General features: G+C 38.5%; 1 protein-coding gene across 1 annotated transcript; it reads right to left on the minus strand.

Moving 5' to 3' along the window:
• Nucleotides 1-1,695: 1,695 nt before the first annotated feature.
• On the minus strand, nucleotides 1,696-23,326 carry LOC102099039 (little elongation complex subunit 1-like). Its single transcript, XM_065052166.1, has 8 exons — nucleotides 23,011-23,326; nucleotides 22,291-22,363; nucleotides 14,611-14,764; nucleotides 9,996-10,846; nucleotides 8,403-8,571; nucleotides 5,188-5,378; nucleotides 3,726-3,832; nucleotides 1,696-2,527 (listed from the first exon to the last, which is right to left on the minus strand). The coding sequence occupies exons 2-6, from the start codon at nucleotides 22,291-22,293 to the stop codon at nucleotides 5,293-5,295; spliced, it is 1,263 nt and encodes a 420-aa protein (XP_064908238.1). The 5' UTR covers nucleotides 22,294-22,363; nucleotides 23,011-23,326; the 3' UTR covers nucleotides 1,696-2,527; nucleotides 3,726-3,832; nucleotides 5,188-5,292.

A 23,326-nucleotide genomic window follows, 5' to 3' on the forward strand; every position in this document is an offset into this window, starting at 1 on the left:
GTACTCCAATGCTTAAAGCTGTTGTCTGACATCAGGTCAACTTCTCAGTGGGGCACACTGAGATGGCATTAAATGACCTAGACTTTCCTACACTACTATGTGTGGATTTTCCCCACCTTTTTAGATTAATTCATTTTTAACAGAAATGTGTCACAAAGACCTGTAGAACAGTTGTTGTTCTACCAGATGGATGCCAACAGAGCATTTCCTTTAGGATGGTGAACATTCCCTTTCTGGAGTACTTAGGGTGGAGACAAGATGTAGGCTGTTTGCCTATCTCTACCATCTTAGTCCTTAGCCTTTTGAAATCCAAATACAATCGAAAGGAGTCAGTCACAAAGTATTGCAATTCAGTGGGGAAATTAGAAGAACTGAAAGTTCAGCAGATGTGTTGCCCCTTACATCACACAATGAGCATTAAAAACATGCCAGCAAAGATACTTTGCATATACTTTGCATATATACTTTGCATATACTGCAAAGACAGACTAACTGGTGGCAGAAGTGAAGAATGGATGCGTGAACTAAGAACTTGCTTCTGTAGATATACAGTAATGTGTAAAGCAATTTGATCAGAAACAATATATTTATACAATATTTTGTGTAAATTCTGTAAATACACAAAATATACAATTTTATAAAATACATTATCTTGCTATAAATTTTGAAGTGTCAGTACCAGCTATTCCAACTCAGAATTTTACATGTCCAGTAAATATTTAGAAACATTAGTGAATTGATTTTACTTTTTAAATATCTTTATCAGCGAGTCTAGAATAGGAATCATAAGGGAGGTTCTTACAAAATTCCATTCACATCAAAACCAGCCAGTAGGTTTTAAGACATTAATCTAGAGTAGATGTAAATACAGACTGGCAAGGCAGAATAAGCTAAAGCTTGTGTCTAAATTAACTTTACAGGTATCGATACAACAGGCAACACCAAACCCACCAAAAAACTGCAAGAAGAGGATGACTTTGCTTTCTTTATGGAGCAACTCAACATGCTGCAGACCAGAACCTATAGGAAACACAAGATCAACAAGACCTGAGAGCCTGCAGCTCCTGCAGCAACTCAGAAACTGTTGAGAGGACCAAGAAACACAACTTGGTTCTCAGATGCCAAAAATTTTTACAAGAACCAGAAGAAATTGTTAAGTGCTTGCTGCAACCGAAAGATACTGAACTGACTGAAGACAATCCTGAAAGCATAGATGTGCCTGCCAAGATACAGTGCATAGCAGAAAGAATTAGTTGTAAACTATATGTTCTTTTCTCTCTGAGTTCAAGATTTCGTTATCCCAAGTTCACAGCTGCCTTCAACAGACTAAAAGCCTTTTGACCTTTTTATGATAAAAAGAAAAAGGAAAAAAGACTGACACCGCGTCAAAGCTTTGGCAGAGTCTAGGTCCCACTATAATGAGAATATGCATTAGCAAAGCTTACCCCTTTATATGGTTATAACCAAGGGGTGAAAAGAGAAGATTTCAATGATTCTTAAAACTACCACCCCAGGCCCCAAAGCATGCCAGAAAATTCTGGAGAGGTACAATATACTGTCTTTCCAGTAGCCAGAACTGCAGTATTATGGGCAGTTCATTCAGTGAAATGACCTCATAGGTAATTTCCTCCTGCCCCCAAAAGCTAAAAACAACAGTTCATCCTGTGTTATTTAAAAAGACCAAAAAGTCCACAGTGGTGTTTGCTTCTTTTATTATGAAAGATACAAAACCACAGAGTGTAGTGAAGCTATCTTTAGAATCATGAACTTTTTTGAACCAACCTCCAATTTACATACACAAAATTCCTCAAGTGGAACAATATCAAATGTGAGACACATTATCAGAATATACCATAGATACAAGTTCAGAGATTTAATATCTCTGTTACTCTATACATGATTGTTACATGAAAAGTCAATTCCTACTTGTCTTACACAAGCATTTTTAATCAATCTTATGAGACTACTCAAACAAAAATAAAGCAGAATCTGGGCAAAGTTCTGCTATCTGAATGGTTACTTTATAGATATAGTACAAAATAACAGAGCCATGTTTTCAGCCAGGGCTAGTCTTCTTTCATGTCAAACTATTAGTGATTTTTTTTGACTTCAAACCAGAAATATCTCAGGAGTCAGAAATGCACTGATTTTCAGATCACTGATCAGTTGTTAGGAAAAGCAAGTATTTTTATTTATTTTTAAAAAACTCTTCCCTCAAACAGGAAAGCCAAAAAAAAAATTGAGCTTGCAAGGACACATCACTTTGTATTGTTTTTAAGTGGAAATGACTACTGCTTAGTAAAACAAGGCACTTCTTCCTTTACATCAGCCCACTTCCCTAGTTTTTAGTTCAGCATCATTTTACACAGAGAAGTGACTTCAGCTATGCCATTTGTGACAGCAAAAGGGATATTGTTAAGAACCGTTGCTCTCCAAGCATGGATGGCCTCAACAATACCTTCTGGATTGCTTGAAGCCATGTCAAACAGTGAATATGTGGCTGCCAGCTGCACACCCCAGGGAACACCTGCAAAAAGTTAAGATAAATCAGCTTACAGAAACTTGGATATGCAGTAATATTTTGGAGAACACTGAATCTAAAGAAACCATTCAAGAGTTGGAATTAAAACACATCACAGTTGGGGTGCCTAAAATGGTAAAGTAGCAAGATGATAACCTGCACATGAATTCCATAACATCTCATTTTATACTGTTAGAGCACTTTCCAGTTTTCTGAATTCAGTAGGTTTTGCATATTCAAAGGATATACAAGATTTAAGCATCTAGTGATTTTACTCTAGTTAAGGGTGATCAGACATTTATAAAAAGTCAGGTTTACATAGTCTGAAACAGATACAGATATATGCCACTTACTTGAAAGAACTTGAGATTGCAAGGAAGATTACAAGTGAGTCAAAATAGCTCACTAACATCCACCAGCACTTCACTGCAAAAGGTACTTAACATCCAGAATAATTTAGCAATACAGATCTCTGCTGCTCCCGTTGCCTTGCTTTGTCTCAGTCAGGAATTTGGACTGTCTTGCAACCCTCTCCCAGTACAACCATCTTGCTAGCAGCAAGCTTCAGCATGAGCTGCTCAAGTTAAGATCACCCTTTAAGTTCTCTGAGACAGCTGATATGTTGGTACACGAAGTAGTGTAATTCCAAAGTGGCTGAAACTATCTCAGAGTTGTTCTCCATCTCAAACAGAAGGTAATACACACACTTAATTAACTTCAGAACAGAAAGGGACTCAAACTGGAAACTGTATTGTTATGCACTGACATAAAACTGCACAAGCAGGCTGTTTTCATGGAATCATAGAATGTCCTGAGTTGGAAGGGACCCAACAAGGATCATCAAGTCCAACTTGTGCCCCTGTCTAGGACAAACCCCAAATTCACACCATGTGTCTGAGGGCATTACCCAGTCTCTTCTTGAACACTGTCACATAAAACATGTTGGTATTTGTTATCACAAAATCAGAGTATCATCTTTCAAAACTTAAGTACATGCTTTCCACAGGCTGACAAACAGAAAATGTCTCTACAGATTTGTAAAAGTTTGGCTTTTAAGGTGAAAATTTTTGAGGAAAGTGAAAAAAAAAAAATCAAGATCCAAAAAAATGCAAAAATACTTCAATTCACTTTCCAGGCAGGCTGAAACTTTCAAAGGACATACTTACACAAAGCAGAAGCTGAGCCAGGAAATTACATTACTTACCAATTAACCTTAGCGTCAATGCTATAACACTATCAGGAATGGAGAGGGCAGTTTCATGTCCCTTTCTCTTCTTTGCCCATTTATCCATAGAAGGCCAAAGCACTTTGCTGTGAAAGACAAATGAATTTGAAAACCTAATACTGCATGAAGGGGTGGTACAATATTTATACAATAATGAATGCAAATGGTTCTTCTGTTTACCATGTGTTTCCATGGCTCCACTTGCATCTTCAGTTTACCACCTAGAGAAACTCATAATATTCCAAGCATCCCCAAATCTGAGTAATGTAAAGATGGTTTTAAACCCAAGCAATCAAAACTAGCTTTCTGGAGGAACCATTCTTGTTCCGAATAGTATTCCTGGTCATCTTCCATTAATTTCCCTGCAACATTCTGCATCTCTACCTGAAGTTAAGGGCTTACTCTACTGACTTCATAAATTTATATGAAATTGCATTTTTAAATGTCATGTTGATATGTTATACAAGCTTCTTATATGGCTGAAAATTCACAGTTTGCATGTTACAAGTAGGATCTGACGCTTCTTTTTAAACCTGAAAGAACCCAAGATAAGACTTTTTTCATCCTTAAAATTATGCTTATAGACCTAGTTACGTATTATCATCCCAACTCCACATGGACAATCAACTCTATATAGCTTTAGTTAAAATGACATACCTTTCACTGAAGATTATTTTTATTCATTTTAAAAGTATTTCACTAAAAATAACTTCTTAAGTATTCAAAAGCATATAACCTGTATAAAAGACTTGATTATGATTGTAAGCTATTTGCATTTACTTTATACTCAATGATTACGTTATGTCATAGTTAAACAAATGCCATATTTTTTGAGATTCTACTAGGTTATACGACGTCTACATAAAAATAAGGACTACCAGATCAGTATAGGTATCAAAATGAAATCTTTCAAACCAAGTTAGGTATGGTAGCAGTCCATGCGTTTAATCTAAGTATTATAATGATTTTCAAATTATAATCAGACTGAAATCAGGATAGTACACAAATGAGTATGGTTACCTTCCAATTTCAGCACATCAAAAGTTCCACCCTCATTTTCTAGTGATGAGGGGGAGGGGAATCCCAACAATTAAGTTCAGAGGAAGACAATCATTTTGCTTCATTGACAAACAATCCATCTCAAAATCTTTCACAATTTTCCCTATATAGCTATTTTTAAAGCAATTGTTTATTAGAACAGTTCCATAGAATTCTACATTGACTCATTAACTGCTCATTTTATCTTAAAATAAGGCACACACACACACAAGTCCAGGTCTCAGGTTAAAACACCCCCATTTCTAAGTATCTATGCAATGTTTTATTATGTTAGAAGCTAAATCAAAATGTCTCAAATTTGGGGGGGAAAAAAAAAAAAACAAACAAACCACAAACACGAAAACAATCCACAAAAAAAACACACAGAAAATTGCCACAATACCTTATAACATTGTCATGTGTCCAATCCCATTTCAGATGACAGCAGAGTAGATCAATAGCAAATATGTACTGCCAAGCATTGTCACTCAGATCTTCTCCATATTGCTCACTCAGTTAAAATTCTACTTTTGGACATGACTGCATTTCTGAAAGCAGGTTTGAGACCATAACACCAGCATCTAAAGAGGAACTCTGGAATTTTAGAAGGTGGTTATCTTAATGCATGAAAAGTTACCAACTCAGAATCAAACTCTTTACATATGTTTGATTCTGATTGTTCACAGCATCTTGCACCATAAATTCAGCTTTGAGTTTGACTTAACACAAACAAAAAGAGGACATAAACTAAAATCTTCAAGTAGTCAGTATTTTTCTTGATGCTTTTATGAAAAGGAGAGTTTGGGAAAAAAAAAAACAAAACCTCAACAAAACCCAGAAACCCTACACCCACTCTCCTCTCTCCTACAATCTGGGGATTTTTGTTTCTCTCAATGAAGCTTTAAGGTCAGAAGAGTGTTTTCCAATGCAAGAAGATTAGACTAATCCTGCTCACTTTCTAAGTTGTTTTGTTCTGTTTTTAATTATTTGCTGTTTCTGAGATTGTTAGAGTTTATTGTTTATTATGGGCTAATTTCCAAGCAAGTACTTTCCATAGTCAAGGTAGTAATAACTGAAAACATGTAATCTGAAGTAATTCTGCTAATGAAATAGCTAAGGCAAGCAAGGAAATTTAAAAGCAAACATTCTTTATATATTTGATTTATTAAGAAAAAACATCTAGGCTTATCACACAAACACAGTGGATGCTAAGCATTTCTTCTCAGTACAAATGCTCATAAAACTGGCAAGTTCTGCAATGGTGCAAGCCACTAAAATCGCATACTTTGACCAAGAACTAAGTACCCATTCCACATGAGCTTTACTTTCATAAGTAGAATAATCTTCTAATAAAATTATATGTGTAACAGACTGTCCATCACAATCCACTTGAAATATGCCCTTGTACTTCCACCTAAGTAAAAAACATCTTACAGATAGGATGATGTCTTCTGCTATGTCCAATATAGAAATTCCTGAGCTCTTTCTCTCCAGCTGCAGCAGCTCTCATATTGCACAGAGATCCATAAAGTAAGTAGGTAGTGTGAGTGCACAGAATTAATTTTTCAAAGAACATTTACTGAGACATATTTATGTGCATCTCTGTTGGCATGAGATTGAAAACTATCAGCCGACAGAATGGAGAATACAAATTATTTGCTAAACAGGGATTGCAGCACAGCATAACTCTGAATACCGGAGCTTAATGCTACACTACTACTATGATTTAATAAAAAAGAAATATACACAAATCCATGCCCTCTTAATGCACTCCACTGTAAAACTGCACTAAACCAGGAGATTTAGAAGGGTTGTAATTCCAGTGGTACCACATTAAATCAAGGGCTGGTTTTAGACCCCCAAAAAACCCTCCAAATCATCATGCTTTTCCCAGTGGGTACAACACCTTAAAGGCTATGCTGACAGCAGTAAGCCTAGCTGCAGTCTCCAAGGCAGTTGTGGAGCAGCATGTTAGTTCAGGGAACAGGTGAGCTATGAATTAAGATTATTTTGTTCACTTGATATTAGCAGAACACTTCCATCAAGCAAGCCTGGGGGTGTCAAACTCATTTTCACCAGGGGCCACATCAGCCTCACTTTGAAGGCAACAACTGCACCTTCTCCACTCTGAAGCCCCTCATCACAGAAGAATGAACTTTTGAAACACTTAAAAGAGATGATGCAAGGCTAATGAACTGGTACTGACTGTTGATAGTCAATTTGGCAATTGTGTAGTTGGCACAGAGCTCACACTTGCGTTGCCATAATTCTGATGGGAATTAATATGTGAAGCTACATGAAAGAGAAAACCCTAAAATGAAAGCATTGTAATAAAATCCAAATAAATAAATTAAAACCAAACCAAAACACACAGCCCTTAAGACGTGTTGACACTCAAAAGATAACAATAAAACCATGGAACAACCGCAACAGGAATGTATGCAATTCAAAGTATAGAGTAGAAAATCATTCAACAAAAATCTGGATTTAGTAACTGAAGTATGGACCTTATCCAGAAAGAAGAAAGGAAAAAAAAGGGGAATGTACCTAGGTACTGCAAAACTAAATGGTTAATTGTTAATTTAGACTAAGGAAAGATTTATGACAAGTAATAGTTTCTGACATGGTGCAGTATTAAAACTATTAACAAGAAAAATGCGAAAGGGAAGTTATGATGGATTGTATGTAGGACAGAAAAACAGATAAGAAACCAGGAATTCCAAAAAGAACCCAAGCAAAAAAACCCCACCAAAACCAAAACAAAAAATACTCCAACCCAACAAAAAAATTAATTAAGAACAAAATAAAGCTACAATCCTTAATCAGATAAAAAAGGAAGAAAAAAAAAAAAAAAGAAAAAAGCCAGGGATGTTATATGGAGATACATACTAACTGAAGCAGTCAAAATTCATAACATTTTGCTCCTCGGTGCTCCCTAATTTATGTTATTTTAATTTGAAATAGATACCACTATACTGTTTTAAGCCCTGGATGGCTTGGTATTTTTCAAACTAAGTGAAGTCTTTCCAGAACTATGGCAGACTCTTAGTACAGTGATAGTATGTATATATTACCTTTGTCACCAGGAACAAAAGGAAGGGGGGAGAGAAAGGGAACCAAAACAAAAAACCCTCTCAACAAAGCAAGACTTGGGATAATTGGAAGTAATACAACTGTAAGGAGGACATATTGTATAAATGAACTGGCAAGGTGCTGTCCAACTCCTGACACTATTTTAAGCCAACACAGGTTTTTAAATCCGACTTGGTTATGAATCAGTGCTTACTCAGTTAAAGAAAGAAAACACTCATACGCAAAAAGTACAAAATTCCCTGGAATCACATTATAATTTTGGAGATGCTGGGGCAAAAATGAAAGTACAAAGTATCCTAAATATTTCTTCAGAAAAATTAGTAGACTACTAAGAGCGCAGGTTGTCACCAAACTGAGACACAGATGTGGAGCAATATTGAGAAAGGAAAATTCTTATAGAACAGAAAAAAAGTTCTAAGGAACTTTCACAGGATTTTTGTTCACTTTTACAAACATAAGAATTCTGGAACACCACAGGAGACACACAGCATATTTAAGATACAAGACCACTAAGCCATACTATACCTTCTTTAAGCAGGCTATAGCAGAAAAGGCGGGCTCTTTCCAAATCTCCCAACTGTCGACAAATTCCTATATAGACTTGACATAGAGCCTGATTGAAATTGTAATTTGTGGCATCCTTCTGAGCCTTGAGTTTATTGAGAATAGCATGCAACAAGGACTCTGCTAAACGCTATAAGGCACAAAACATATTGTTAGATTATTATATCCTTGAGAAAGTTTGATACATTATAGTAGTATGACAAGTAAAAAGAACTACTATCTTATTTTCAAGAATACTGTTTGCATACATATAAAAATGCAGAAAAGTAAACGAGGCAACCAGGAGGTGGGGAGGGAGTGTTACTGTCTACAGTAACATGGGACTTGATATGAGATGCAACGAAGGAGAATATTTGGACTGTGCAAGACTTACTATAGGATGTTTAGAAGGAGGGCTAGAAGTAGGGAGTAGAAAGAGAGGCTTCTCAGCCAGGTGCTGGAGAGGCCACAGGTTTAGAATAGGTAGACACCAAGAGTCTGTGTGCTGGCTTCATGAGCAAACAGAACCTGCAAGTCCAGGGGTCTGAGGGACAGATGCAGGTAAGTCCACAGGTCTGGACCAGCTACTGGAGGGACATGTGTTTTCTTCTGTGTCTGTAAGTCTGTCTTTGCATGATACAAGTGGGGAGAACAGGAGCCACCTACTGGGTATACTGAGTGTCTAATGTTAGCTACTGGAGGGATCCATACTGTCTGTATATGTGTGTATGTATTTTCCACTACTAGGCTTTCACCCTCATCAGCCAGAGAAGGGAACAAGATCAGGCACACACTACATGCATGCATGCCTGTTAGGAGTATGTACTCGGCCTTGCCACTGGCTGGACCTGGAAACACAAAGCTGCCGCAGCCTTGCTTCTATGAAGTTACCAGATTTGGCAACTGCTGACAAAGATGTCGCAAGAACTTGGCAGCAACTTCTGTGGAGAACTTAATTACATCCAAGAAATGAAACAGGGCAAAATGCCACCATGCATCAATTGGTGAATTCCTCTCCTGCAGACTACAAAATATCTATGAGAAAGACAGCAATCAAAGTGAATTTTTTCAACACCGATGCTGTCAGTACTGAGAAACAGATTATTGAAAGATTTTTCCAATAAACTTCATTTGAACGACATGATGGAGAATAATAAAGGTAAACATGGCATGAAAGGTTATGCCACTACTGTATATACAACGCAGTTTATCTTATTCAATTGAAAAAATTAAAAAAGGTAATTGAACCTCACACTTTTTAAAGGAACTCCTTCTACAATTGTTAATGATACCCACTACAAAAAATTCTGCAAAAATAGTGGTTTATGCATACATCAGGAAAACAAATGTATTTTCAAATGCAGTTTTGCATCTTGGACACCATTGAACAGTAATTTCTTGTGAATTTCTATATTTTCTTAAGTTATACAAGTTTAGATGTCTGATAACCTTTCAAGACTCCAGCACTGCAGACTGCATGAACAATTGAGAATTCAAATACTACATACTTATACTCTTTTCACCTGCACCAAAGTCATTGTTAAAACACAAAATTAAAAAAACTATGCTACTTACCTTGTTTTTCATACCAAACTCATAGACAACTTCTTTCTCTTCATCTCGCATTACTGGAATCTTTGAGATATTGCTGGCATACACGTGACCTTTAATAACTGGTAACAAGTCAAAACAGGATTCAGCAATTTTCTTCAATGCCAAAGAAACTTTCTGGCAGCCAGGATCAATAACCGTCTTTACTGATAGGGATGCTTCTAAACTGGAACTGTGTCCTGAATCACCAGTTTCACAGCTTTTGTCATGGAAAGCCTCCTGCATTTCAGAGATTTTATTTTTAGTATTTCCAACAGCAGCAATATCACTGGGCTCCAGCTTTGGTGGTTCACTATCCAACCTCAGTCTCTTTGCACTTCTTGGCATAGACATTGGCAATAGTGTCCATTCTTCAACATGATTTGATGAGCTTGAAAACAATTGCTGATTTTGCACATCTTTTCCTTGATCTTTGCTACTGTCAGATTTCAAATTGCTCCCAGTTTTAACAAAAGCAGTTGATGTAGACGCAATTGCTTTGAACCCGCCTATTTGAGCCACAGGCCCTGGCAAACTTTGGTTGTCTGGAAAAGCACATCGGTTAAGCTGAATATTTCCTCTCAGAATGTTTAGTGTCCTTGCCCTTGCAGACAGCTCTGGATACATAGTGTCCAATATTTTCACAGAGTTCTCTGGAGGAGCACTGGGAGCAACGCTATCAGCTGCAAACAGAGGAAATCTTCCCGGCACCAGAAGCGCGTGCTTTGGAATGGAAGTACAAAATTTCAAAGGTGACGAGCAAATCCTTCTACCTGTTCCCATTTCTGAGGATGAGGGAGGAGAAAATAAAAGAGCAGATTTTGATGTTGGAGTATCTGTTAATGGAGACATGAGAGGAGGCATTGGAGTATCATGTAGTGGAGATATAAGGTCATCAAGAGGGGAAAGCAAAGAGGATTTGATAGAGGGAACTAACATTTTAAGGTCACATTGACCAGTAGAAGACAATACTGGGGACACAGTACATGCACCTTTTGGAGGAGTAGCAACCAAAGGCAGTAGCAAGGGGAGCAAAGGAGGACCCATCTCTTGCCTAATGTTATTAATAGTCATTTTGTTGGCATAGAAGTATCAGCATTTGCAAGTACTGGCTGAGTTAGTTTAACTTTGGGAGTCTTTGTTTTTCTTTTATCTTGAAACAGCCTCTTTGATAGCTTGGCATGTGTTACTTGAGCAGCTGTCTTGGTTGAAACAGCGAAGATTTCAGATGGTTCTTGTTCTTTGCATTCCAATTTATTGCTTTTTTTGAGAGCAACATCCTCACAAGATTCTGACTCCAACATAGATAGCTTCTCAAATACTGGTTTTTGTGGCTCAGAAGGCTGCCTGTGTGACTGACAATTGCACTTTACATCAGATAGGGCTGGATTTGGAAGATATTTGACTTTTTTTTTTTTTCCCCTACTGCTACCGCCTAGGATAACATCAGTGTTATTTTCTCCTACGCTGCAAGCAGTGCAAGTTTTATTATTATATTCTTCAAACACTGAGACCCCCATATAAACACTGTGCAGTAGACTTTGCTCCACATTTGACTGAAGTTTTTCAGAATAATTTTCTTCTAAGGAATTACCAAGTGCTAACATTCTTGTGTTTAATTTACTGTTTTTTACAGTTGGTCTTCAAGTTTCTGAAAATCTGGTTAACATCTGGCATAGTGGTAATCTATTTTTTTAAGCATTTGGCATCACAAGGCTTTCTTTTGATGTCCCAGTTTTTAACAGACTTTCCTCATTGTCATTGAAGCATCCAGCTCTGTTAGAATCTACTATGCATTTATTAGCACCTTCAGTATTTTCATAGGTTATTAGTACACGCTCTATTTTGCAAGAGAGAGTCTTTAGGATAACCCTCCCCAACCACACTTGACAAACTCATTTGCAGTATCTGAAAAGGTGTTTGTTTCACAGTGTGTATCTATGTCTGCCACAGTGCCTGCTTTTAGATGACCAACTGTTGAAATATTTCCTGGGTGCACTGTTGAATGAAGTTCACAGATGTGGTAATCAGAATCAGCAATTGCAGCAGTTTCCAGAGCACCCACTGCAAATGTCCTGGAAACTCTCAGTTCTTTTCTGAACATGGGAACACATTCAGAACACTTCACATTCCTAACTTTTTGTACAGAACAGGCTTTCTCTTCAGATTCATTGCTCTGCTCTGGCACATCAAAATAATTTTTAGACCTTTTTATAGTATTTTTCCCAGATGCCTCAAAACTAGTCAATTCTTTGCTTTCTCCTCCAGCTATTAGTGAACCAGTTCTAGAAGGATCTGTTGTAGCCTCCCACATAGAAGTCCTGCATCCTGATTCTTGACAATCAAACTTTTGAAGAAAAGTACTCTTATTGTAAGAGTTTGCATCTAAGATCTGTGATTTAACAGATGCATGAGGTTCTTTATCCACTGACTGTTCCTTCCCATCTGGAATTTTCACTTCATTTTTGTGTACATATTCCCTCTCAGGGCAGTCCAGCTCTTTGCACATGTTGTCTTTTTCAGCAGACAGTACCTCAGCACCCTCTTCCAAGCTTTCTGAAGAACAGTTAAGTGCAGTACCTGTAACACATTTTTTAATCTCTTTTGTTTTTCCATGTATGGGAAAAAGCAGCCTTTTCTCTGAAATCAGTTTCAACAAAACCAACAACTTTCTGAAGACTGAAATTTAGATCAGGAGGTATGGTGGATTCCAAGCTGCACAGAAGAATCTGTTTCTTCAGTATTTATACAGACCATCTCCAAGTCCCCTTGGGTAGAAAAAGTCAAGCCACTCTTAAATCCATTTCTGAAGTAGGCTGGCAGATGATCTCTGAAGTATTATTTTTCTTCACAACATTCTCTTCCCAGTTAAGTGAACTGGAACAAATCTCAGTCACCAGTTCCTTGCTTTGTTTATTTAATTCCCCTTTTACTTCATCGCATTTAATATTTTCAGTTACCAATAACTGATTCAGAGGTTTTGCAAACTGTGCTTGAGAAGTAAGTTTACTTTCTGCTAATACTGATTCAATCATATCCATTCTTTCTAACATGTCACTGCTTTCCTCTCCAAAATCTTCTAAATTAACTTTTAATTCAGTCTCTTTAGATTCAAAGCCTCTAAACTTTTGAGTTTTGGACAACTGACATTCTAATGTACTACGCAGGTTTTGAGGTTGTTCCATTTCACCTTTTATTTCTGTAAAATCTAACACAGAGGATTCACACTTAGCTACACTGCTTTCTGCATCAATAATGCATCTCATCTTTGGTAGTGCAAGTATACTTTCCAAGTCTGACTTCCCTTGTGATAAATTATTACTATTTTCTTCCTGGTGTGATTTCCCATTTAGATGTCCCGTCTCCTTTCTATGTACTAATTTTCCATTTTCTGCACTATGGAGTAGCTCTGATGATTCAGAGATTTCTCGAACACTTTCTCTGTTAAATTTCACAGCTAGATCAATACTCTCAGGTCTGGTTACATTCATGTCTTCGATTTTGAGATGTTCATAATCTTTTGGAAAGGCTGACAAAACAGTCCTCTCCACACCTACATTTTTGTCTACATCATCCATAGAGAATGAATTTCTGATTCCTTCAATAGCAGACACAGTGAAGTAATGTCTAGAGACTTTAACAGTCTCTGCTTCACATTTGCTGTCCGCTTCATCTTTTATTGTTTGCACATATGTTTCTCCAGAATCTCTTCACTGTCTCGCTTTATTTCAGAGCACTGAGAATGTGAAGAGATCTCAATAGCTCCAGTATCTGCCTCAGTCTCCATAATTATTCCCTCCCCATCATGCTGTGTCATTAAGTCTTTAAGACACTCCACTTCACAGAAGAATTTTAAGCTACTGAAATCAGACAATACATTTTCAGAGAGCTCTCTCTTATTACTTGCCTCTGCACAGAGTCCTTCCATCTGTACTGCAGCTTTTATTTCCAATTATCACTTGGTTTATGTTTTCCCCTACATCGCTTGCCATATTAGTTACTTTGACTACATTTTTTGATTCATTTTAAACCACTTCATTCTGTATCAACACATCAGATTTCTCATCAGAATCTTCACCTTGAAGCAAAATGCATTGCTCAGGTGGCAAATGAGTAGCATTTGGGGGAACAGATACTGCCCTGGGGGTTTCTCTCTCTGATAACCCGTCTCTTTCTGCTTTTATTAATTCACCATGCTTTTCATGTGTACCCTCATAATTACCAGCTCTAATTAAGATTACATTCTCCTCTGTTTGCTCTATCTCACTATATTTTTCCTATATTATTCTGAGGCTTGAAACTGTGTAACATGGAATCAGCTGAAGAACCTCCCTCTTCACTGTGCATGTCCTCACTCTCTCTTTTCTGTTCTTCAACAGCTTCCAATACATGTACTGTTGCTTCAGTTAGTTCTCTCTTCTTAAGTTTCCATATTCTCAGACTTCTCCAAACAATCTTTGTCAGTTTCCATGTTTGTAATTAAAGTAGCAGCTTCAGCTTGCTTTGTTTCAGCATCTCTCTCCTACTTGCTCAAGCGATAAGAACTTTTTTTCATTCCAACTCAGGTTACATGAGATTTCTGCATCAAGACCACACTCACATGATTTGCTTCGTCTGTTACACTCCTCATTGACGCTGAAGGCATTACAACTCTGATGCTGAACTTGGTGTTCTTGTAGAATAACCTCCACTGCAGAAGCACTCCAAACAACTTCTTCGTTGCTGGAGCCTGTGACTTCTCCAAACAATGTATCCTTTAATGTAAAATACAAAGTTAATATTCCAAAGCCTGGTATCAGTTTTAAGATCTATTTCTCTAAACAAATACACTGGTGGCCCTGACATGCAGTGGTTTTGAGACATTAAGGCTGATCAACAGAATTACATCCTTCTCCACCTTTGTTCTTCATAGCAAACAGTACCTCTGGGAAAAGTAAGGGACTTCTTTACCTACCTAGTTGCATTCTAAGATTACCGGAAAACAATATTTGAGTAGGTTCCCCTTGGCTTTCAAGCTGTGGAATTTTTCTATGAAAGCCATGCTTATACCCAACAGGAATTGGGACTGTAAGTCTGCAACACTGGGAAAAGAAATTATGACAGCAGTTGAGACATGTATTGTGAATGGGTTTCTATTAGATGGAGATTTGTTACTGAACTAGCCAGGCCCAAAGGAATTTCAGGGCCACCTCAGAAAGCTGAAAACAAGACCTGCCGTGGGAGAGAGGCAGTTCTACAATAACAGGGCCTCAATATGACGTAAATCAACAGACCTATCAGCAGTGAGACTCCAGCGCGTGGACAGTTCATGAATGTAGATGATATCCAATTAGTGGATACATGCTTGGAGTGTGGACATGTGATCAGAGAATAGTTGCATATATAAGGAGGCTTGTTTCTATAATAAATGGCTCTAGTGTGATTCACATTGAATTGGAGTGCAGGGTCCTTTATTCGCTCCAGCAAATGGTGACCCCAACGTGATACTCTGAATGGCATCTCACTGCGATCAGGGAAAAGCCTGGAGCGGCCCAGCCAGAGGCAGATCAGCTGGACTGAGAACCAGGCGGAGGTGTATGGACGTTTCGCAGAAAATTTGTTGAAGAAATCACCGGAAAAGGTGAGCGGCTGGGGCAGGAGGAGGGAAGAGGGAAGCTCCTCCTCATATTCTCTCTGTGAGAGGACTTAAATATGAAGAAAGTAACATAAGTAGAATGGTAGTTTGGTGTAGAACTAACGGCTACCTGGCAGAAACAGAGAAGGCTTTTAAACTTGAACTTTGGGACAATATAGGGCAGAAGTTATGGGATAAGGTCAGCAATGGAAATAAAGAAGCTAAATCATTAGCAACTACATGGAAGCTTATAATTACCACCTTAAAAGATCTTAAGGCTGAACGGTCTGCTGCTGCCGGAGTTTTTGTAGTGTTGCAGTCTGATAAGAATCCTGAAAGTCACTGTGAAGTTTACCCGGTTCGTGTCTTTGATATCCTCCCTACTCCATCCCCTGCTGTGCCTTCGGCACCCTTGATAGTTCAGCAGTCTGGGGCGGGGGGAGGAAAAATGCCAAGCAGGTGTCCTCCTACACTATTACCCAACCCTGTTGAGAACAGCAAGTCCAAAGGATTGGAATCAGACAACTTGCCCAAAGAACCTGTGAAAGCTGAGAATGCTAAAGTCATAAACAAGTGTACTATCAGTCCTTTTACCAATTTGTATCTGCCTTTACCACATTTTAACCCTCCAACTTCCATGAGAGAGCAGAAGGAGTCACTGGATAAGAACTGGGCAAAAGAATTGTGTGAAAGATTAGATCAGCTAATAGCGAGAGAACCCAGCAGTCGGCAATGCTGATCATGATGGGAAAGGGGATGCGCCTGAGGACTGAAGTTATACGAATAATTATGATGCTAGAAAGTATTGGTGAGAATGTGCACTGTTCCGAACTCCCCTGTTACTAATGATTCTGCAGGACTGTTCAAGCCCACGTTATCTGATGACTTGGATGAAGATGAGGGTTTGCAGCATTTTCTTGAAAAGTTAAAAGGAAAAGGAGTATGTGTATGAGTTGCCCTGAGATCAGATAAAAACCATGAAAGACTCAAGCAAAATTAGACCTATGCAATGTAACAGCTATAGATCGTTTAGGATGGAAGATAGGGAATCATTGAAAGGGGCAGGTACCCCCAACTCTTGGAAGAGACACTGATTGGCACATCACAATTACAGGCACAATTAGTTTCTGAAATCCTGAGGCAGTCAGCAGACCTTGCATATCATGCAAATGGACTTAGAGATTTTGATGAATAAATTTATTACAACCTTACAGGCTGACTGCAGATTTGTCTGTTTATAGCTACAATATAGAAACAACCTGTGGCTGTCATGGGACAGTATGATGAGAAGGCTAACAGACTGATGTACTGATTGTTACTCTGATCAAGAAATGCAGGGAATGAATTTAAGTCTTAATAGGCCATGATCCTTTTGTCATATATGTATCATTTGTGAAATTTAGTTTTTATTTTCTATTTGCTATCTATGTCCTTGTAAATTGCACTCACTGATTTTCTTAACAGTACAGCTTTTGGCATGCATAAATATAAACTGCTGCAGAACCTGCAAGTCTTTAACATCAGGTCACAGACTATACTTGTATCTGGTCTGATCTTACATACTTGCACAGTTTTTATTGGTGGTTCTGGAAAGTCTCATAAAGCTGTAGTGGTCTGGCGTAAAGATAACAATTGGCATAGTTCTGTAAAAATTACTGAAAGTTCAACCCAATTAGCAGAACTTGGCACAGCTTTACATTACTTAGAGCTTTTTAAGGAGGAACCTCTAAATTTGATTTGTGATTCTGAGTACATAGTATTAAAAGTAATTCTTAAAGTAGGTTACTAGTTTGATTACCCTTCATAAAAAAAAAAAAAAAAAAAAAAAAAAAAATCTTCCTTTGAATGTAGGTCTCTGTTTTTCTCCAGTTTAATGCATGAGCAGAAATCGAATCTCATAACCACTGAAATCAGTGCAAATTTTTCAGCAAACTTCAGCAGCATCAGAAATTGTCCTAAAGTATCTTTCATAAAGCAAATGCTTCAAAATTCTTCAAAACTATTTTTAGCAAATGTCAGTAATGCTGCACCACAGACCCTCCCTCACAGCCACGCATGTTCTTCCTGAGACTGTTCTGCAGCAGAGCTGTTTAAAAATCACCTTCCTAACTGAGTACTTGATACAGGTTCTCCCTTTTTAAAAGTCTGGTGAGAGGGAAAAGCTGCAAATACTACAAAACCCCACAGACCTGCTTGCTCCTGCCAAAGAGAAAAATATTATGCATTATTAAAAAAAAAACCAAAACAACAACAAACTATTGTCTTTCTTTAAGTATCCATAAAGCTCTGAACATGAACTGTATGATGAGCCTCGATATTCAATCATAGGCATACCAAAAGTTCATCAATTGAATTCCAAACTCTATTGATTGCTGGGCAGTTCCCCAAGGATAAAACATCTATTAAAAGCCAACTGTAAGCCAGAAATCTCTTTCCATTTCATATGGTTTAAAAAAGAAAAAAAAAAGTAGTGAATCCTGAAAAAAGAGGATATTAGACAGGAAAAACCTGTGTAGTTATAGGGCAAGCAATAAAATGAGTAGTGTTTTGATTTATTTATTTCATCAGAATAGTTCAACAAACATGGGAACATTTGCAACAACAATACTTGGGTCAGCTTTAAAGTCTTGATAACACTGAAATGCAGGTCAGCAACAACTAAGGATGTGAGGAGGGCACTTTAGGTCTTATTATTTACATACACACATATATATTCACTCCATACCCCCAAACAGCTACCTTAACTATGTCTGGAAGGAAACTGAAATAGTAGGCAGAAAGGAACCATGTTTGTACTAAAAGAGTTAGTCACATAGTAAAACTAAAGATCACTGCAACCAGGGCCATCTGAAAGGAACCTTCACTGTGCATTTCATAAGCACAAAGTTATTTTAACCTGATGACTACCCTGCTCTAATCTTTACGCATCATTAACTTATACACCTTTTTAAAGCCCAAGGTTATTATTTTAAATTACCTACTTGTAGTGGCACCCTAAGTAGCATTCTGGAGAGCACCAGTGTCCACAACTTCTACAGGACAGAGCAGCACGATTAACCACTAGATTTCTAGGGGAAGAAAAACAAAACCCACCACTTCTTGTTTACTCAAGTGAAAAGCTTATTACCTGCACTTCCAAAGCAGCAGGCTACAGGAATATTGAATAGACAGCAAGACAGACCCATCTGGAATACTCTGAATTCTCAGCTCCAAGTTGCATGTCTTTCCTTTCATATTATAAAGGATTAACTGCATTTGGATGCACAGAAACTGTCTTTAGAGTGATGTCCGCAGACCTTGGAGTCAAGATCTGCTCTTTTTCTCTAACAAGCTTGAAAGCTCTCTTCAGTTTAAGACTGTTTTCAAAATACTGAATGAAGTAGAAATTAAATGCACACACTGGAACATGTAAAGAATCGTGTTAAAAAAAACACAATGCAATAGTTCTACACTGGCTAGAAATCTTTGAAGTGTTCTGATGAAGACTCAACTTATTTCTAGGAAACAAAGTCTTTGGGGCCAAAATCAACATGATGTTCCTATCAAATCTAAGTTTTTTCAAAAAATATTTTTTAATTTATGTATTGAAAAATGGGGAGAAGGAAATGGGGACAGAAATGAAAACCCGTTCAGGGAGTCAGTAGTATAGACTGTCACCACGCAATCTAAACATGGTAACTGCAGCACATATATTCAGAACAAGTGAATCAAAAGTCGCACGCTCCCTCGGATAGGGAAGGGTCTTTCTCCTTTAACAGGCTCAAGCAAGAAGCTCTTACTGTATTTTGAGCTAAGACGCAGTGAGCAAAGGCAGCTTTTCTGACAGATAAAGCAAGACAAAAGGATCAAGTGCAGCAACTTCTTTGCCATCTCTCACTCCTGAGCCCCCTTCTTCAACGCTTCTTTCTTCTGGAGACAGGGAGGCAAAGTGTGTCCTGTCCCTGGGAGCCCACACTGTACCCTGCTTGTCCAAGGGAAGAGCCAGCACCTGCCATTCCTCTCCAAAGACATTTATGCATAGAGATGAGTGGAGCAGTGCATCATGGAAGCATAAACTGCAGCAGACATGATTTAGAATCAGTTCTTTTTTTGTCCATGCTGACAAAATAAAACCAGCAATTCCTTATTTCATAGGAATTCTCCTAAAGTAGTAGCTGCTCCCAATGTCTGTCAAGTTTTTAATATCACAGGAGAACATATGCAGCCAGAAGAACAGTTTCTCTAATGACTGCTCTGAACTACACAGGCAGCTCCCAGTGTAATTAAGTACACACAGCACCACTTGGTGGTGAAAGCAAAATGACCACTGACATGAAGAAGAAGATTTAACCCCAGCCCTCTTTCAGGTTTGGTTCAGTTTTGTTTTTTAACCCCTTGAACATGAACTAGGTCTGGTCTGTCTGTCCTCACTTGCCAAATACCATTCCGGTGCCTTCACTAAAAGAAAGCAGAGCTACCAAGCAAAAGAAGTCCAAGACAGCTGAACCCCAAAGGCTGCTGAGCACCACACAGATGAATCCACTTTGAGGAGCTTCCAGAATTCTACAGCATTTTATCACATGGTTTCTGGTGACACAGCCTGAAGATATGTTTAAACAGATGATCCAGCTTAGTATCTGCCTGTACCCCAAAGAAGAGCAACATCAGCTCACATCTGGTGTTTTCTACAGACCTGGGCCATAAACAAATGCACCAGACAGAGAAAAACTAAAGACTTAGAGCAGCTGAAATAGATCTATTATTTTTCCATTCCATCAACCACTTATGAAACTACCTACAGCTTGTGCACTTACAGAACAGAACACAATAACTAACAAAAAGAAAGTCTTTGATTCAGAATAGATCAGTGCATCTTTACAAGAAGTCATGAGTTCAATATACAAAGTCAGCATTATCATTAGCAACGCACCTTTCCTGAAGAGGAACTCCTCATCTTTTATCAAATGTCAACTGCAAGAGTGTGTAAACAAAACAAAACAACCCACACCCCAAAAGCTCTATTTAGATTATACATATATATAACATGTCTTCATAGATGATGACTGCTTAATTCATACTTCAGGTCCTTTTCCTCCAGAAACCAGCTATGAAAGATAAACACAATTTTCTGTTAGTGCCACACATTTGAGTTGATTTCTAAAAGGACAAAGAACATGCTTCCTTTCATGAAGCATTTCTTCAGTCACTCATTCTTCCCCAGACTGGCGCTAGACTGGGAAGGTGGTTTCCTCTTTTCAACTTCTAGTGCTATGCAGTCCATCAAGTAATAGAGAGCCTGAACCCTCCTACAGGCAGCAGGGAGCCAGGCAGCATTGCACTTTCCTGTGAAGAAAGTAAAGAACTGACCAACAGAAAAATAAATACAAAAGGAAAAGCACTGATAAGGGAAAAAAAGGAGAGCCAGTCCTTTAACTGACATATTCCTAATAAATAGCTGAACACTTCTGGAGACAAAGAGCTGAGCTGCTTTGGGGAGTAACGTAAGAAAAAGATTAAAGCACAGGTTTCCATGTGGGAAAACGTGTCCCCAAAAGACACAAAACCTAATATAGAAATATGTTGATGTCTTGCTGAAAATTTGCACTCTTATGAATCACCAGCTTCTGCTTCAAGGACAGCACACCACCAGCTTAACTGGATGATAGTAATTTTTCCCCATACAAGAAGCCAGAACATGCACCATCCCTTAAGGATGAAGAACAATAAGCAGAGCAAAAAGAGGCTTCAACATTAAGTCAAGATGGCACTTGCTCAGACACATGGTGATGAGGTGCAAGGTGGACAAGACAGCAAAATGGAGATGATTCCTTCCTCATTCACACAGAACTGCCTTAGACTCAAGTCAGTCTTACTCGTCCCACAAAATTAGGAATGCCCTACTGCAGGAATCTCAGAGTTTGGAGCCATCTATGCAGACAAGCAAAAAACTACTGTGGGTCTGTTTTTCTGGTACTTAGGTAGTTGCAGAATTCAGCTTAGGGATGTATAATCACAATAATAAACTACTGTTTCAGAACTGATCTACATACATGCACACATGATAAACTAAAAATTGTAGTGCTTCTGAATTGGCATAATCCAACAGATGTCCAGATTTTCTTTTCACAGTACGTCAAGGTACAACTCTCTGGGCATCACATGCTGTCATAATTGTCAAATGACTTGATGAGCTCATAAACATCCAAACTGCTGCAAATACAACTATACATATGATAATGGATGAAATGCAGATGTATTCCATGCTACACAGTTATGCAGGCACCCATGAACTGTAGGAACCAGCCTACAGACTGGGCAACAAAGCCAGTGATTTCCTTGCACACCTGAAGACCAGAAAAGCATCCACCAAAGTAAAGTTAGGGCTACGCTCTCTTCACGTGGGTTTTGTTTTGGTTTGGCTTTTTTGTTTGTTTGGTTTTGGGGGTTTTTTGTTTATTTTGTTTTGGTTTGTTTGTGTTTTTTTTAAGTGTAACATGTTCCAAGTAAGGCAATAAGATCACTTTTCCAGCACCACTCACACACAGATATGCCCCAGAAGCTACCTGAAAGTAGCTTATGTAACAAACCTGTCTGGAAAGCTCAGCTGGAAGTAGTTGAAATAAATTACTGATTGGTTTACAGGCAGACAAAATAAATGCATGCAGCATTTTAACAATGATGACTTACCATTGTTATGTTATTTCCATTTAGCAAAATCTGGTCTAGCTTTGTGATTCTTCTGCCCTCAGGTGGAATCTCACTGAAGTAGCATTAGAAAAAGGAAGTAAGAACACATAACCAGGGACAATGACTGCAGTCTTGATTACAGAGCTGACATAAATCTCTGCATTAAGATTATATTTGCTGGAAATAACAAATAGATTAGCCACACTGCAATGTAATCTTGATAAATTGGCCACATGGGTCAAGAAAGCTATCTGGTGACTAAAAAGATCCATTCCACTTTTCTGCTCAGCACATAAGGATTTGCCCTCTAAATCTCAGCAATTTCTTGAATATCATCAATAATCAAAATAGGTTTCAAATAGCAACGTGGCATGACAAAATAATAAATACTTATCTTTAAGTCCACTAATTTTTTTAATCTTTGTCTAGACCTTAAGAAAATGTAAAACCAAACAAACTACTGAGAAGTTCAATGCACAACCCACGCAAAACAAAGGCTACAACTTAGGAACCTGATTACAAGTATAAATCCTGCAACTGCTACTCTGTGACATGGCTGCCCTGAACAGATCACCCCCTATAAATTAAGTCCAAGGTATAAACTATTCAGCTAGCAAATATTCCAAAAACATAAAAACGTTTTGCTTACAGGTCTTAAAGAAAGTTTTCCCTCAGGAAACAAAAAATTAAACAGCAACAACAAACAGAAATAATACTTACAATTCTGTAACATCTTCTACGGGATTTTCCCGTAACAGCCGACACCGCCGGACCCGGCGGGCACACCCGCTCCCCTCGCTCCAGCTGCCCGCCAAGCGGCGGCGCCGACCGCGCCACTCACACGTGCCCACAAGCGGCCTTGCCCGCCCGCCCGCCCGCCGGGCACAAACCGGACCCCAGCGCAGCCCCGCCCGGGCACCGGGAGAGCGCGGAAGCGTCGCGGCGCCGGTTACCGACGGGCAGTAGCCGAGAAGGGCTGGTGGTCGCGTTGGCCGCCACGTTGGACACAGACCCGACCAATCGCTACCGCCTCCCG

This window comes from Columba livia, chromosome 2 (genome assembly GCF_036013475.1).
Source record: "Columba livia isolate bColLiv1 breed racing homer chromosome 2, bColLiv1.pat.W.v2, whole genome shotgun sequence".
NCBI classification, from domain to species: domain Eukaryota; kingdom Metazoa; phylum Chordata; class Aves; order Columbiformes; family Columbidae; genus Columba; species Columba livia.

Bases quoted from the DNA above. Each gene is read 5' to 3' on its own strand.
- LOC102099039 (XM_065052166.1), bottom strand. The intron at 10,847-14,610 runs GTGAGTGTGGTC...CTCCATTAACAG, and splicing joins TAACAGACGAAGCAAATCAT to ATACTCCAACATCAAAATCT. The intron at 8,572-9,995 runs GTAAGTAGCATA...TGTGCCTTATAG, and splicing joins AGTTTGGTATGAAAAACAAG to CGTTTAGCAGAGTCCTTGTT.